The 16,377-nt window shown below is 41.6% G+C and overlaps 1 protein-coding gene across 1 annotated transcript in view; it reads right to left on the bottom strand.

Moving 5' to 3' along the window:
• The window catches only part of LOC110315291 (guanylate-binding protein 2-like), a gene marked incomplete at its 3' end in the record, with an annotated part of 25,525 nt that extends 14,381 nt beyond the window's left edge, over positions 1–11,144 (bottom strand). The window contains exons 1-2 of the mRNA XM_029534717.1: positions 11,073–11,144; positions 2,313–2,522 (exon numbers count right to left, since the gene is read on the bottom strand). Of these exons, the coding sequence (XP_029390577.1) occupies positions 2,313–2,502 (190 nt within the window). The remainder of the gene's footprint in view (positions 1–2,312; positions 2,523–11,072) is intronic.
• Positions 11,145–16,377: the final 5,233 nt, after the last annotated feature.

Raw genomic sequence — 16,377 nt, forward strand, 5'->3', positions numbered from 1 at the left:
TTCATTGGCTGTGATGATTTTGAAATGCATTCACTACAGAATAAGAGTAACTTATAAAGTCCTCTTCTTCAAAATTGATATAATAATTATAAATATCAAGCAAAGTGTTCAGTCTCCCTCTTTGCTGTTCTCTTACAAGCTACCTCCCAAATTAATTGTCTACATTTCATTTGGCTGTATAAATAATTTTGAAATATGTAAGCTGTTCTGAAAACCATAATTCAGTATAAAAGCATCAAATACACAATCCTACTAATAGTGAGGTTGAGATAGGAGAAGCATGATTTCAAGACCATTATGTGGCACACAGCAAGACCCTGTCATGTACAAACAAGCAGAAAATGTATATAGATTGTACAATATTGGACCTATTTCTCCCATTGTCAAATTAGAGAGACCACTGGATGGCAGCCAACAAATTTCTAATTCCTCATATTTTTGAATTTCAATTGATTAGGATATGTTGGTAATATTAATATTCATATTAAGAGTTATTAAGGAAAGTGACTGTTACTTCCTGTTAACTTCTTGTTGGAGGTGGAATTATGTTTCTGTGGGTTTGTTGAAAGATTACTTTCAACTCAAGAATCTAGACTCCAGAAAATCAAATAACCCTATTTAAAAATGGGGTACAGAGCTAAACAAAGAATTCTCAACTGAGGAATACTGAATGTCTGAGAACTACATGAAAAACATGTTCAACATTCTTAAACATCAGGTAAATGCAAATCAAAACAACCCTGAGATTCTATCTCACAACAGTCAGAATGGCTAAGATCAAAAATTCAGGTGACAGCAAATGCTAGCAAGGATGTGGAGAAAGAGGAATACTCCTCCATTGCTTGTGGGATTCCAAGTTGGTACAACCACTCTGGAAATCAGTCTGGAGGTTCCTCAAAAAATTGAACGTAGTATTACTGGAAGATCCAGCAATACCTCTCCTGGGCATGTACCCAGAAGAAGTTCCAACAGGTAATAAGGACACATGCTCCACTATGTTCATATCAGCCTTATTTATAATAGCAAGAAGCTGGAAAGAATCCAGATGTCCCTCAACAGAGGAATGGATACAGAAAATATGGTACATTTACACAATGGAGTACTACTCAGCTATTAAAAACAATGAATTTATGAAATTCTTAGGCAAATGGATGGATCTGGAGGATATCATCCTGAGTGAGGTAACCCAATCACAAAAGAAGTCACTTGATATGCACTCACTGATAAGTGAATATTAGCCCAGAAACTTAGAATACCCAAGATACAATTTGCAAAACACATGAAAGTAACAAGTAACGGTGAAGGAAGACCAAAGTTAGGATACTTCATTCCTTCTTAGAATGGGTAACAAAATACCCATGGAAGAAGTTACAGAGACAATGTTTGGAGCTGAGACAGAAGGAAGGACTATCTAGAGACTGCCTCCCCCTGGGATCCATCCCATGAACAACCCCCAAACCCAGACAGTATTGCATATGCCAGCAAGATTTTGCTGACAGGACCCTGATATAGCTATCTCTTGTGAGGCTATGCCAGTGCCTGGCAAATACAGAAGTGGATGCTGTGTGTTTCTTCTTTAAGGGCTTCTAGCTATTTAACTGTGCTTTACTGTATTTCTTTAAGGGAGTTATGTCCTTCTTAATGTCCTCTATCATCATCATGAGAAGTGATTTTAGATATGAATCTTGCTTTTCCAATGTTTGGGGTATCCAAGACTCACTGTGGTGGGAGTACTGGGTTATGATGAGTCTTGGTTTCTGTTGGTAAGATTCTTATGTTTCCCTTTCACCATCTGTAATCTCTGGTGTTAGATGTTCTAGTTGTCTCTGGCGGGAGCTTGTTCCTCCTGCGAGTCTGTCAGCCTTTGTCAGCACTCCTAGGAGGCCAGCTCTCTCCTGGCAAGGCCAGTGCACAGAGAGCTATGGGATGCAGGTGTAGGCCCATAGGACTCTGTCTTAGAAGCTCTTTTGCCTTTGGTCTCCTGAGCGGACCCACCTTAGTGAGACAGTGGAGAGAAAACGGTGATTTCGCCTGAGTAATAGAATCAGAGCACTCCCTGGAGGCAAGCTCTGGTTTATATTTTTAATAGGAAAACTATGAGCCACTTGTGATGGCACTCTGGAGGCTGAAGCAAGAGGATCATGAGTTGAAAATAGCTTGAATTACACCACAGGAACCTGTCCCAAATACAAACAACAAATAAACAATCAATTCAACTGTGCCTGACATATCATGTTCTTCACACTTTCATGCTAGAAGCGGAAGATGTGATGGACAGAGGGGGACCCAAGAGCTTTGTTGGTGACACTCACCCGTCTTCTTCCCAGCCAGCCTGTTCATCAGGTAGGATTTGCCTGTGTGGTAGAGCCCCACAATTGCTACCACGACCACTGGCTGCGTGATGGCCGACAGGATCTCCAGGGCCTTCTGATTGACTCTCAGTTGTCCTTTCACATTCTCAATGAGGCACATGGGTTCTGGCATGCAGGTCTCTGGGACCATTTTTTGAGGTTGTTTCCTGTCTGCCAGAACAAAAGTGGGAGTAATTAGACTTAGTCTTTAGCACCCAGAAGGGAAAGAACTAAAATTCTCTATAGTTTTATAACCGTTAATCTAGGTGAGTGAAAATATGTATTATGCTTGGAAGTTATAGGCTGGGAGACAGCACTGGCCCCTTGACAGGGTCACCTGACATAGGAGATAAGGAGTCAGCAAAAGAAGAGTGATGTAGGTGTGGTGGTCAGGAGAATCTTACAGCTTTGACTAGCAATCAGGGTACATCATCATTTGTACAGGTTTCACAAACATAGACAGATTAAGGATTATCTAAGTAGTACAAACACTGTGATTGATTTTTTCATTACATGTCCAAGGTTACAAGTTCAGTCACAATTAGAAAGCACAAATAGAACAGATTTTATTTTTATTATCAGCCTTAAAACTCCAATTTAAAGAATCTAAAGAATGTCTCCTCTAAAGCAAACATATTCAGTGTATGAAAGTCTGCTTTTAGGCTGGCTGTATTTGCAGTTTTAAACCACTCCAGACAAACAGAAAATATCTAAACTGGTGTGATTTTATGAATAGCAAATATGAATTCCTAACTCTTTTTAATATATTGTTTCATCATCTATGCTATAAAGTAGGAAAAGAATAAACTTTTATTATTCTATTCCTACTGAGGTAGGAATAAACTTCTATTCCTACAACAATACACCCTGTATGCCCGCCTATCTTTAATTTCACAGAGCTCTAAGCATATTGAAAAGGAAGGCCTTGGATCCATAAACAATTCTCCTTGCCAGTCATAGTTTGTCAATTTTCTCTGATTATCCTGCACCAGTTATACTGTTTTCTGCTTAGAGGCAGTCACCCCAAGTAGATTCCTGGAGTTGCAGTCTTGTTATCTGTGCATATCATGATCTCCAGGGCATAGGAAGTCTTTCAAACATAATCAGATAAAGTTAAGTTTGTAGCTTTCTTTTAAAAAAAAAACCTCACATATAAAATGTATCATAGTGCAGAAAGTCCCAAGAATTCAACATTCAGAGACCAAAACCCAAAAATCAGAGGCAGAGTGACAGCAATTGCAGCATTCAACTAAACTTGCTGGAACTGTGCCAAACCGCCGTGCTGACTCTTCACTCATTCCAGTGATTACAGCTGTGCCAGTTGTAACACTATTAAGAAGAATTTTGTTCAATGGACACAATTTTCACTTTGAACAATTCAAGAGTTTTGAAGTAAATGTGATATCAAAATTAATTTGATGTACCTACTGCTATAAAGTCGACTGAATTGTAACAAACTCAACTACCTTAAAAATAAATATGAATAGAATCCTGAGGGGTTTTCTTTTGAAAAAAAAAAAAAGAAGAATTTTGTTTAAAAGGATGAAGCAATGATTTAACATTCTACTGCCCTCAAATATTCCATGCAGTTTAGCATTGAAATTTTTCCTTATTAAAACCTTTTACTATAAACTTTATGAAATCCAATAACAGCTATGCATGCAAGATATAACCATTATTGCAATAGAGATATGTAGGTATGGGAATATCCAACTCCTTTGTGATTAGATTTAAGGTTTGATCCATGAGAGAAAATACATGCCTGGTACTGTAAATTTGATCAAAAGTCCTGGGCTGGAGAGGTCAAAATCCTGAGGACAGACCCTATCATTGTTCTGCTAAACAGACATGCTCTCAAGCTGCCTTCTAGATTTTTGTGTTTATTCCATAGATAAGTGCTGCTCTCAATCACAGACAGAGGAGGTTCCTTTTGCTGTAATTAATTCAGAGGTTCATAACTAGAAAAACTGTTTGAATAGTCATTAATTGTTGAGTTCTCAATTAGAAATATGGGTCACCCCTTGTTGCAGGATTTTTCCATATCCAATCACATTAGGGCAGCAGGAGGTTGGTGATTGGACAGGGAAAAGAGAGACAAAGTTAAGAATTGCAGAGATGGAGAACACTGGGTGGGGGGGGAGAGAAGGCAAGACATTGTCAGAAAGTTGACTCTAAAATTATTACTATTTTTTGGCTACTACAAGCAGTTTCTATACTTTTTAGGGGCACAGGTTACATCAGCAAGGTTGTTGGCTAAGTATATTGACCTTTAAATCTATTGGCCAGCAAGCATGGCACTAACTGGAACTCTACCTGGGACTTTCCAGAGGGTCAAATGACTATCAGTCAGTACATCCTGAGAATCTGTTTACTCAAGAATATTTCTGTGGATGGAGAATGAAACTTGGCCTAGCCTTGACCCCAGGTGGGAGAGGGAAGCTATAAGGAGGGTGTGGGACTGGAAAAGCCCTTAAGAACTCTCATTCCCCCCTTTTTCTTGTACAAGCTCCAGTCCTGGAGCTATGCTCAGGGGTCTTGGGTAACTAACTCATATTGTTGGCACAGGACCATCAGTTGTACAGCTCCTATTCTTTGTTTTGTGAAGGCTATTATCTTGTTCAATATACAGGGTCCAAAGGTCAACAATAGCAGGAGAAAAATGAAGGGAAATATATCAAATCTATCCATCTTCTATTCTGTAATGCAACCTCTCCCAGAGAATTAACATTACTTTCTAAATGGGAGATGGATTTCTCTAGACATTGAATATCTTCATCAATACCTGCTTTGAGGCTATTACAAATCTTATCTTGTAGGGTTAATGGCACAATCTCAGTGCCTGCCCAGGCTAGGTCTGTTCCCAAAATTAGGGACAATGTCAAAGAGACAGGTTCTCTTTTCTGTAGCATTAGACCTCCAGTTGGACTTCCTAATAGAACCCGGAGGACAGTTTCTTCAGAATAATAGACTATTTGAGGTACCAACTGGACTAGCACACAAAATCCTTTAGGGTGGGAGGAATTGAGAATTTCTCATGAATGCTAGGGGTCAACCTTGTGGTGCAAGCCCACCAGGCTTGGTCAGCGGGGGACTATCCATCTTGAAGGTACAGAAGAGTGAGTATGGTTACATAAATGTAGATAGGGAGTTGGAATATCTCAGGTACAGTTACTTTGGCCTGATATGGCCTGTAAGGTCAACACAGGCCCTTCTTGAGACCATCTGCATGTCTCATCATCTTTTGAAATGTTATATTCTGCAACCAGCCTGAATCCCTCATAGAACGGAGGTTTTGCATGGTAACATAACCAGCACAAGGTGGTGAGTTTGGGCTGTGAGGCATTTAGGATCTGAAAGGTTTTTAACAGACTAGAGAGAGCATACTGGTTCAGAGGGCTTGAGCAAAGGAATGGGGGTTGAGGTCCCAGAGGGAGGTTGCTCAGAGGGGCTAGGAGCTACAGGCTTAGGAGGTGGGGTCAATATTGGTTTAGAGGACACTAACACTGGGTTAGGTCCCAGTGCTATGGGTAAATGGTCAGTAAATGGCTTTACCGAAAGTCTAATGGTAAAAAGTAACCTGGGATCTTATCCTCCTATGACTCATAGTCTAAGACCACAGGACTTTTCAGCTTCCCATCCCTTTGCCCATTTACCTTTGACTGAAAACTTAAGCTTTACCAGTGTGTCTTTGTCTTCCCTAGCTGTGGTGACAAGGTTCTCCCATGTGCTTGTCCAGGGATTATTACCTCCCACAGACATTTCGCATCCCCATGCCTTCCAGTATAATTGCTCTGGTCCTCAACACTTGGTGTTCCTGTTTCCTTTGGGGCAGATGTAGAATGTTCTCCATCGGCAGCTGGGATTTGTATTTCTTAGGATCTTTTGAGTATATGAATCTTGTCATGAACCCTCAGCCAGTTTACATAGATCAAATATTAGGTCTGGAAACCAGGAGTGCCCCACTGACTGTTTGGTGTTTTGAGTAGAGCCTGGTAGCCCATCTTGGGGTTCTCAACTATCCAAGTCAGATTGAAGAGTTGGTGGGGGTTTAAGGCTATATAGCAGCCAAACAGGAGGAAGTACCATAGCCACTTCATGGCATCTCTCATCTGAGAGGCATGGAAAATTGTGAGCTTGAATGGATTGTCCATCTTCTGTACTGTCCAGCAAAGATTCCCAGGGAGCAGGGTTGTCTGTGGGTTTCACATGAGAAGTATGCACCCAGGCCGCAATACCATCCACTTTGAGGGCTATGGGAGTGGTTAGCAGCACCAGGAAGGGTTCCTTCCACTGGGGTTCCAGCAATTGTGCCCAATGCCTCTGGACACAGACCCAGTCACCAGTCTGGAAGCGAAGAGTGGTCTCTGGCTTCCCTGGAGCATTTAAGGCAGTCAGTTTGGGTCACTACTCATGTTATATTGACTGAAAGGCTTGAAGCTTCAAGGAGATGTTTCTACCAGTGAGTTAAGATATCTCCATGTAGGGCTGAGTGGACTCCCTCAGAGTTGGGGTACCAAAAAAGGATCTCAAAAGGGGTCAGGTTAAAATGGTAGGGTGTGTTCCAGGCTCAGAATAGGGCCAGGGCAGGGAGCACCACCCAGTCAGTGCCAGTTTCTAAGGTCAATTTAGTTAATGTCTCTTTTAGGGTTCTGCTCATTCTCTCCACTTACCCTGAGCTCTGGGGGTGGTACACCCAATGCAGCTTCCAATTAGTCCCCAATATCTCTGCCAATCCCTGACTTACCTTAGAGACAAAAGCAGGACTACTATTCGATCCAATTACCTTTGGCACTCTGAACCTCAGGAAGATTTCCTCTAATATCTTCTTAGCTAACATAGTAGCTGTTTCCTGCTTGGTGAGGAAAGTCTCAACCCATCCTAAAAAGTATCTAGAAAGTATCTACAAACACTAGAAGGTATTTGTAACCATCTTTTCCTGGCTTAACTTCTGTAAAAATCGACCTCCCAATAAACCCCAGGTCTCTTACCCTGTTTGCTCTTGGCTGCATGAGCATTTACTTGCTGGAACACCTTACACTGTTCTACAAGGCCCATTACATACCCATTACATATACCTTAGATCTCTTGACTACTTGGATGAGATTCATATCCCCTCAATGTGTCCATCTATGCACTTGGTCAAGAAAGTCCTCAGCGTGTTTTCTGGGGCGTATAGTTTTTCCTTCTTGTGCACACCACTGCCCTTCCTTCTCTAGGCAGTAGTTGGTAGGGTTGCTTGAAATCTGAGTCCTTTCTTCTTCAGTATATTTTAAGTGAGGCCATTTTATTTCAATTCTACTAAAAATGTTTGCTTTACTAGAAATTTAAAATGCAAATGCTGGGTCCTATGCCTGTTTTAAAGTTCTTCTTCAACAGAATGAGTGTAAAGGACACTCAGATGTTTAGATTTTCTTGTGTTTTATGAATTGCATCAAAATGGCTATTTTAAGACTCCATCAAGGAAGTGTGTATGCAATCAGGAAGCAAATACATGATTGTGTTTTATGTCATAACAGAATCCCTCAAATCTTTACCCACAGCAGATTTTGCTCATGGGTGAAATACTTGTTTGCATATTAACAGTTGGGCATGCCCTTACCAAATACTATCAAGGTTTATTTTGTTTTAGTTAGGAGATTGTCAATTGTTCTAAGTCTCTTCACCTTAGTAGGATGAGTTTTTATGCACAAGAAATACTTATTTAACTGTTCTGTAAAATTATTGAGTGCCTGGTAAGGCCTTTAAACATTCCTAGTATCCATTTCTGTTATTGTAAAATGACACTATACTGGATATTTTTGCATCGATTTGATATAAGCTTGAGTCATTTGGAAAGAGGGAGTCTTGATAGAGAAAGAAATGTCCTACCAAATGGGTCTATGGGAAAGCATGAGGTGAATTTTCTTGATTGATGATTGATGTCGTAGGGCCCAGCTCACTGTGGGCAGTGTCAATAAGGAACATTCTGCCTCTGCATCATCTCCTGCCTCTAGGTTCCTGCCTTGATTTCCTCCATGGTGGAGTATGGTCTGAGACTTATAAGCTGAATAAATCCTTTCCTATCTAAGTTGCTTCTGGAGATGGTGTTTTATCACAGCAATAGAAACCTTAGCTAATAGAGACACAAAGTAGTTGTATAATTAATGATGCACTGGACAAGCTGCACCTACACACAGATGTGTTGGAATGAGTAGCCTGGTGCAACTGAGTCAGCTCCTCATCCCTCGACTTGTGCAGGACTCCAGATGTGCTCTCCTTCTGGTGAAGGACTGTCTCGGAGGTTCACAGAGGAAACTCTAACCCTGTTTCTAGTGTACTTTACACATACCTGGAAAATATTTTCAGAAGAAGCACATCTTACCATAATAGCTATCAAACTACCTGATAAACAAGTGTTAATAATAACCAGTTGTGGGGCAGTGGACTGTGCCAGGAAACTTGGGTTCAGAACCCCCAGTACTCTCAGACCTGAAGACTGCAGATGTCTCACCTTCTCCCTACCAAGTTCTTATTATGCAACTGTGGAAGCCCATGGAGAGGACCATGATAATCAGTCACATAGGGGCAGTGCCCCAACCCAACCCAAAATGTAACTAAGACCCTGTCCACAAGAAATAAAGGCACAAAAGTTATTTCATCAAAAATCGACAGGAAGTGTCTGTCATATAAGAGCTATAATAATTTGGGGGAAGAGAGTTCTCTTCCAAAGCTTATCACAGTCACTTCCTGCTCTGTAGCCCTGACCTAGACTCCTATCCCCCACACTGCCCCACCTTGTGGGGTTTGCCAACCAGTGACTGAAGTGACTGGTCCAACTGAAGTCCATCCCATGAGAGGGAGCCCATGCCTGACACTGCCTGGTTGGCCAGGAATCAGAGGCTGGATAGCACAGAGACCCAAGATAAAACCGAACACTAGTGGCAAATAATTTATTTAATTAATTAAAAATAAAAGTCAATAAATGATTCCTAATAATATTCTACTACACTCATAGATTGGAGCCCTTTACATCCTCTCTGGACTTAAGTTCATTTAGTGTGTAGCTAAAGAAGTTTTGTTTCCGAGTATAAATACACACACACACACACACACACACACACACACACACAATTCTTCTCTTGTAATTACATGTCAACTGCAGTTCTCCCTCCCTCCACTCTTCCCAGCCCCTCTCTCCTATCTCCCCTCTCCTCCAGATCCTGGTCCTCTGTTTCCCTTCAGAACAGAGCAGCCTCTAAATGCCACTGTTGGGCTTGCATTGAGTTCAGTACCAGCAGGCATGTTGCTGAAACAGAGCAGGATATGCCCTAGGATTGTTTTCTCTGTGATCACAGTGTCTCTGCTGATGGGCATAGTCAACAGAACTCTGCTTAACAAGTTATATTATGACTAAGCACAAACCCTCATATCAAATCTAGATATGGCAACCCAGTAGGAGGAAAAGGATTCCAAGAACAGGAAAAAGTGTCAGAGGCTCCCCCATTCCCACCGATAGGAATCTTTCATTAGCACCAAGGACCTGGCCACCATTCACTCTGGTTCCAGCTGTGAACAGAGGTTCTCAGAAAAGAGCCACAACTGTGTTAATGAACCCACAAGGCTAAGTGATTAGCATTCCTGTGATTGTGGAGAGCTGGAATATTGCCAAGTCTGACACCAAGTGTTCCTGGGCTATCTTTAGCAGCTCCATGGCTATTTATTGTCTGTCTCCTCTATGTTTGACTTAACCTCATTGTGACTATCACAGAAAATTCTCTCTAGAATGTACGAACAGACTCATAGCCCTCACCATCTAAAGGTCAAAAATATGATTCGATAACATCTGATGCATGTAGCAGACCCACACACACACACACCACTCACACACACATTTATTATAACCTGAAGTTCCAGTCCAATTTTAAGTGCCATGACCCATCTTTTCTTTTCTTTATAACTACAAAGCATTGCCACATCGGAACACAGTGTCTAGGCTAACCTGAGACTATGCTTCTGCGTCATCGTCACTTGTATTGGGCTCCAAAATAAACTCTTATTCATTCTCTCTCTCTCTCTCTCTCTCTCTCTCTCTCTCTCTCTCTCTCTCTCTCTGGTTTTTTCGAGACAGGGTTTCTCTGTGTAGCCCTGGCTCTCCTGGAACTCACTTTGGAGACCAGGTTGGCCTCGAACTCAGAAATCCACCTGCCTCTGCCTCCTGAGTGCTGGGATTAAAGGCGTGCGCCACCACGCCCGGCTTAACTCTTATTCTCTTTAAGGTAGAGCTGTGTCCTTACATCAACACCACATTTCCTCTCTTTGTCCTTCACCAAGGCAGTGGTTGTTCACCCTGCATCTCACTCTATTTTCAGCACGAGTGGACTGAGTCAGCTCTGCTCCATCACTGGCTACAGTCCTTTAACTATGCCCATCAGCAGAGACACTGTGATCACAGAGAAAACAATCCTAGGGCATACCCTGCTCTGTTTCAGCAACATGCCTGCTGGTACTGAACTCAATGCAAGCCCAACAGTGGCATTTAGAGACTGGCTGTCCTGATAATACTGCACATGATTCATCTGATGCCTTGCTCCAACCCATTCTCAGGAGCAGCCTTTCCTAGTTCCACGAGTTTTTAAGAAATTAATTAAGCACCGTGGATGCCATCTCGTCTCTGCCTAGCCTATGGCCACAGAGCTCTCAGAGATAGAGAGAACATTGAAGAGAAGGAAGTCTGTCTTTTACCGGCTTTTGATGCTCTGTGGGTAGAAGGTCTCTTGGCTTCTCTGATCCTTTCTCCTGCAATGCTGGGAGGCTTTCTGAATTTCCCCAGCTGAGGAGATATTAGAAATCCCAGTAACCTTTGCAGTGGATCAAATTACTGTGACACTGAAACCACCCCCCAGGCAGTGAGTCAACAGTCACACAAAAAAAGCTTCAATGCAGAACCTTCAAATACTCAGTTAGAAGAGATCTTTGAACCGTATTATGTTAAATGGAGCAAAACAAAACACAAGCCTTCCATAAGATGTAGAATACATATGATTTGCATGTGTCCTGCCATTTGGGGCAGCACAGATCATGCGACAGCATACTATTTTTAAATCTAACCTTCAGGCCCAGAGGCTGACTCAGTGTACAGGGTATACTATTAGAGATGTGTTGTGGAGAGAAACAGTGTTGTCCGGGCTCCTGAACACTCCTGGAGCCTATGCTCAATGCACCCAGCATTTGCTGCATGAGGTACTTGTTAACCTCCTGTTAGGGAAGTGACACACTTACAGAATCACATTAGGACAGGTGCTCATGGATTTCCTAGGGTCCCAACTTAAGGAACCTGCTGAACATTTCTGGGAAATTGAGACTAGCAGAGTCCCCCAAAGTCACAATCTGGTGCCTGACATTTTTTTTATAGCACTGTAATGAGTACAGAGAAAAGGAGCCGGCTGCAGATGTATGGTGAAGTAGATTCTCTCTCAAGCTTAAAGGTCACAGGTATATCATATAGTGCTTTGTCCGTAAAGGTGCCTGTATCACTTAGCAGCCCAGAATACTCTATCTGTGCATCATGACCCCTTTGGGGTCAAACGACTCCTTCACAGGGGTCACATATCAGACATCCTGAATATCAGATATATTTACATTATAGATCACCACAACGTGTATAAACTGTTTTAAAGGGCCACATCATTAAGAAGGTTGGGAAGCACTGCTCTAAACAGCTATATGCCCCCAAGTTCTGAAAAATAGGCAAATTCCTAAGACATAACTGATGCCCTATCCTAAGTTAAAAGTTATCTTCTTTCTCCTCTTTTCCAGTGATGACTGTGACTTTGTCATTTTTCCTGTTTTCTCCCAACATCCTGCTCATTTTAACAACTTACTGCAACATGGCTGAACTATATTGGCCTTTGCCCTGGGCATTCCCCATTCCAGGCTATAGGAGTGGTCAAAACTTAAAGGACATTTTCCAGAAAATATAAAACAGAGATTGGCTATGGGAAGGGAAAACCACATAGACCTTCATGTGAGCCTCTGATGGGAGTTGTTTTAAGATTTACAGATTCAGAAATATCAATGACTTTGCAGAGGCACCTTTGGGGGTAAAGCACTATATTATATACCCTTCAGTATCCTTTTAGCTTGAGAGAGAGCCTACTTGCCATATATCAACAGCAGGCTTCTCTGTGTACTTCTCACAGTGCTATAAAAGAAATGGCAGGCACCAGATAAGACTATCACAACCCTTATCCTGATCCCTTGCTTTTGGGTGTCTGCTTAAGGTTTTGTTACAAATTATAGTTTGGTTGTCATTTTAGGGATAATTTTGAAACAGTTTTAATTTTATACAGGGAGGAAATATGTGTGATGGATTACTAAATTTATTAAACTAAACATGGTGTAGCCACAATCTTAATTGGTTGAAATCTTTTTTTTTTTTCTGAGACAGGTTTCTCTGTGCAGCCCTGGCTGTCCTGGAACTAACTCTGTAGACCAGGCTGGCTTTGAACTCAGAAACCTGCCTGCCTCTGCCTCCCAAGTGCTGGGATTAAAGGCGTGAGCCACCATGCCAGTCTGAAATTTTTATAATTGGCACAAAGTTAAAGTTATATCTTCTTATATTAGTACAGAAGATAGTTTAATAAAGAGCCATGGTTTTCATTAGTGTAAATCTGTATATTGATACAAAATTGAGATTAGCATTGTTAGTCTTAGACAGGCACTGTGCCTATGCAACTCTTTCAAGAATATGAATTTTGCACTATGTAGCAAACTCATGGTTCTGAGTTAATTATAAAAGGATGTTTTTGAGATACTTCAATAAGAAATGGCTGGGAGTAGTTATAGGGCAACAGTTCAGATATACTTTGAGAGAGAGTGAGAGAGAGAGAGAGAGAGAGAGAGAGAGAGAGAGAGAGAGAGAGAGAGACTTCAAAAGCATCAGAAGTCCACAGAATATGATAGTTAAGACATCCCATTATTAAAAATCTTTTGTCTAGGGACATGTCTACTCCTGACTGTAGCCCTTTCACAGTTCAGAGAGGATGCTGGGCATCATTACCTCCAGGAGATTTGCTTTCATGGCAGAGCAGCCACTGGGCAAGAGTTTCCCTAATTAATAGACAGACAAAAAACACAGTCCAGGAAAGGGCACAAGATACAGACGAGTTCACAGCTTTGCTCTGCCAAGACAGAGTGAGCTAGTCCTTTATAATTCTAGCTTCTAAGTTTGGGAATGTTTCTTTCTACTGGGTTGCCTAGTACAGTCTTGATGTGAGGGTGTGTACCCAGTCTTATTGTAACTTGCTATGCCATGATTGGCTGATATTTTTGGTTATCCTGCCCTTTTCTGAAGGGAAACAGAAGAGAGCTGGATGAGAAGTGGATGAGAGGGAAGGTGCATAAAGGGAACTGAGAGGAGAGGAAGGAGGGAAAACTGTACTTGGTATGTAATATAGGAGAGAATAATTTTAAAGAAGAGATAATACCCAATCCTCCCATGAAATCAGGGTGTAGGCAGGCCTGTAAAGCATTTCTTTATTAGTGATTGACAGTTGAGGGCTCAGCCCATGGTGGGTGGTGTCATCTCTAGGCTGGTGGTCCTGGGAACTATAAGAAAGGAGGCTAAGCAAGCCACACTGAGCTATCTTGTAAGCAGTACCCATTCATGGACTCTGCAACAGCTCCTATCTCCAGGGTCCTGCCCTCTTTCAATTCCTGTCCAGAATTCCTTCAGTGATGGACTGCAATGTAGAGATATAAGCCCAATAAAGACTTTGCTTCCCAAGTTGCTTTGGCCATGGTGTTTCATCACACCAATAGTAACCCCAACACACAATATGCTGTTTCTTCCTTAGTTTAAAATGGAGACACAACACTAAGCTGAGAGCTTAGTAGAACTAAAAAGAAAAAAATATTAGTGTGCCCTACTCAGTTTATACCATGTGATCTTCTTAAGATGGTGTTGATTGACATGGGAGGTACTCTTTCTTATTCTTAGTAAAGAGAGGAAGGTTCCAGCCACTCAGTGGCTTCCATCTACTGGGATTTACAAAAGACATATAAAGTGAGGTCATGATTCCTCAAGGTATGGATGAGAGGAAGGTTTTATTGAGATATAAGGCTGAGAATACAGCTAGAGGCATCTGGAAGAGTCCAGAACAGACAGAAAGCATTAGCCCCAATCAGGCCATGAGAGGAATTTGTGGATGGAGATGGTGGGAGAGGAAAAATAGAGAGAACCAACAAAAGGAAAGAGGAAAGAGAACCAAAACAGAGGGGACAAGCCAACCATGGGAGAGGAGCAAGACAGAAGGGGCAAAGAGGACCAAGGAAGACTGAGTCAAGAGAGAGGGAGCCAAGAGTGCACATGGCTGAAATGTCAGGGTTGTACAGGAATGAGAAGCTTGGGGAAGGAAAGTCTATGAGCTGGAGAAGTTTAAAGTAGGGGGAAGGGTAAGAAGGGAGCTAAGCTTAGAGGGAGCCTGGCCAGCAGACACTTGGGATTGTGCCATGGTTGGATATTTGTCAGTTTGTTTTTAACCTGACACCTCCCTCCTTCTCCTGAGTTTCAGTTTCTTTTTCTCACTCAAGGAGCTGTTTACCAGCATCTGACTTTACTATTTTTAATCTTGTTATTGAAACAGCATATCCATGTTCCTTTCAGTTTCTTACCTACAGTTTGGGTGAACTGAGCAAATCCCCTCCATGACAATGAAATCCATGCCCCTTAAAACACTGCAAGCTCTAAGAAAAGTCAATCTCAAGACATTTCCAACTTTCTGCTCTAGCCAAACATCTACCAGACACAACCTCAAACTTTGGGGAACACAGCTAGGTAATTCTGAGATATATCTGAATTCCCATCTCAGCAGGATCTTTATTGACTTGTGTCATTTTTTTTTTGCAAGGAATGAGCTGAGCCTTGTGACTCCCTGTATGGACCTCATCATGTTCACTCTCAAAATACAGATCTCTCTGGAGTTGGAGAGAGAATTGCTTCTCTTTATTTATTATTTATTGTTCATTTTAAAAAATAAATTAATATTTATTTATTCCATTTTCAGATGGGGTTTCTCAGTTTCATATGAAAAAAATCACACTAGAAAAGGTTGACTTGTCTACTTCTATGAAAACATGAGGGTCATAACCATACAAACTCTCCCAGCTCAAAGCACAAACACCCAGCTATGACATAGTGGGAAAAATGGCTAACTACAATCATCACCATACAAAAATATCAGAAGTCAAAACAGGATGTCACCATCACCCATTGTGCAGTTTTTCTTGGGGTTATGGGCCTTTCTTCTGATTTTAGTGCCCTGCATTAGTAAGAATGTGAGACGTCTTACCTGCTTTTCTGCTCCACTGAGAAGGAGACCTTCCACTACTGAGAGGAGGGTTTCTGTCACTGCCTGTCTCTGCCTGCTGGAGACAGTGAAGACACCCTTTCTTTAGCCCTGAAGTCCTTCAGAGACCTGAATAACAGAAGCAAATTTGAAGCACTGCTCTCTCCGTAGAATTAAAAATATCTAGTGCTTCTGATGAATAGCCATAAAAAGACTGATAGAAATATCATCAAAAGTCTGAGTGTCTGAACATGATAACTGAACCCAAACAGTTTCAGTTTTAGAAGAGACTTCAGAATGTGAAGACTGTGTCAGTCTGAGAAGGCTGGATCTATCATTCTTAAGATGACTTGTCACAACAGACACACTTAAGGTGACTGGGTGGTTTCATTAGACGTGCAACAAGTGTGTCAAAGCCCATGTCATACACACAGTATCTAACACAACCCCGGCACTTGGGAGATGCTCCCTGTAGAATGCAGTTGTAGTTCAATGCATAACAAACATTTTCGTGATTTCATAGAAATTGAGACACAGGAAGAAAATAACATTCTGTTTGTGTCAGGAAATTATGTCTGGATGCTCAGTCTTCTAGCAAGTCTCTCTCTCTCTCTCTCTCTCTCTCTCTCCCTCTCCTCTCCTCTTCTATCTCTCCCTGCTTCTGTCCAATTTATCCTTCAACTCTTCCCTTTCTTATGCCC

This window comes from Mus pahari, unplaced genomic scaffold (genome assembly GCF_900095145.1).
Source record: "Mus pahari unplaced genomic scaffold, PAHARI_EIJ_v1.1 scaffold_9812_1, whole genome shotgun sequence".
Classification (NCBI taxonomy): domain Eukaryota; kingdom Metazoa; phylum Chordata; class Mammalia; order Rodentia; family Muridae; genus Mus; species Mus pahari.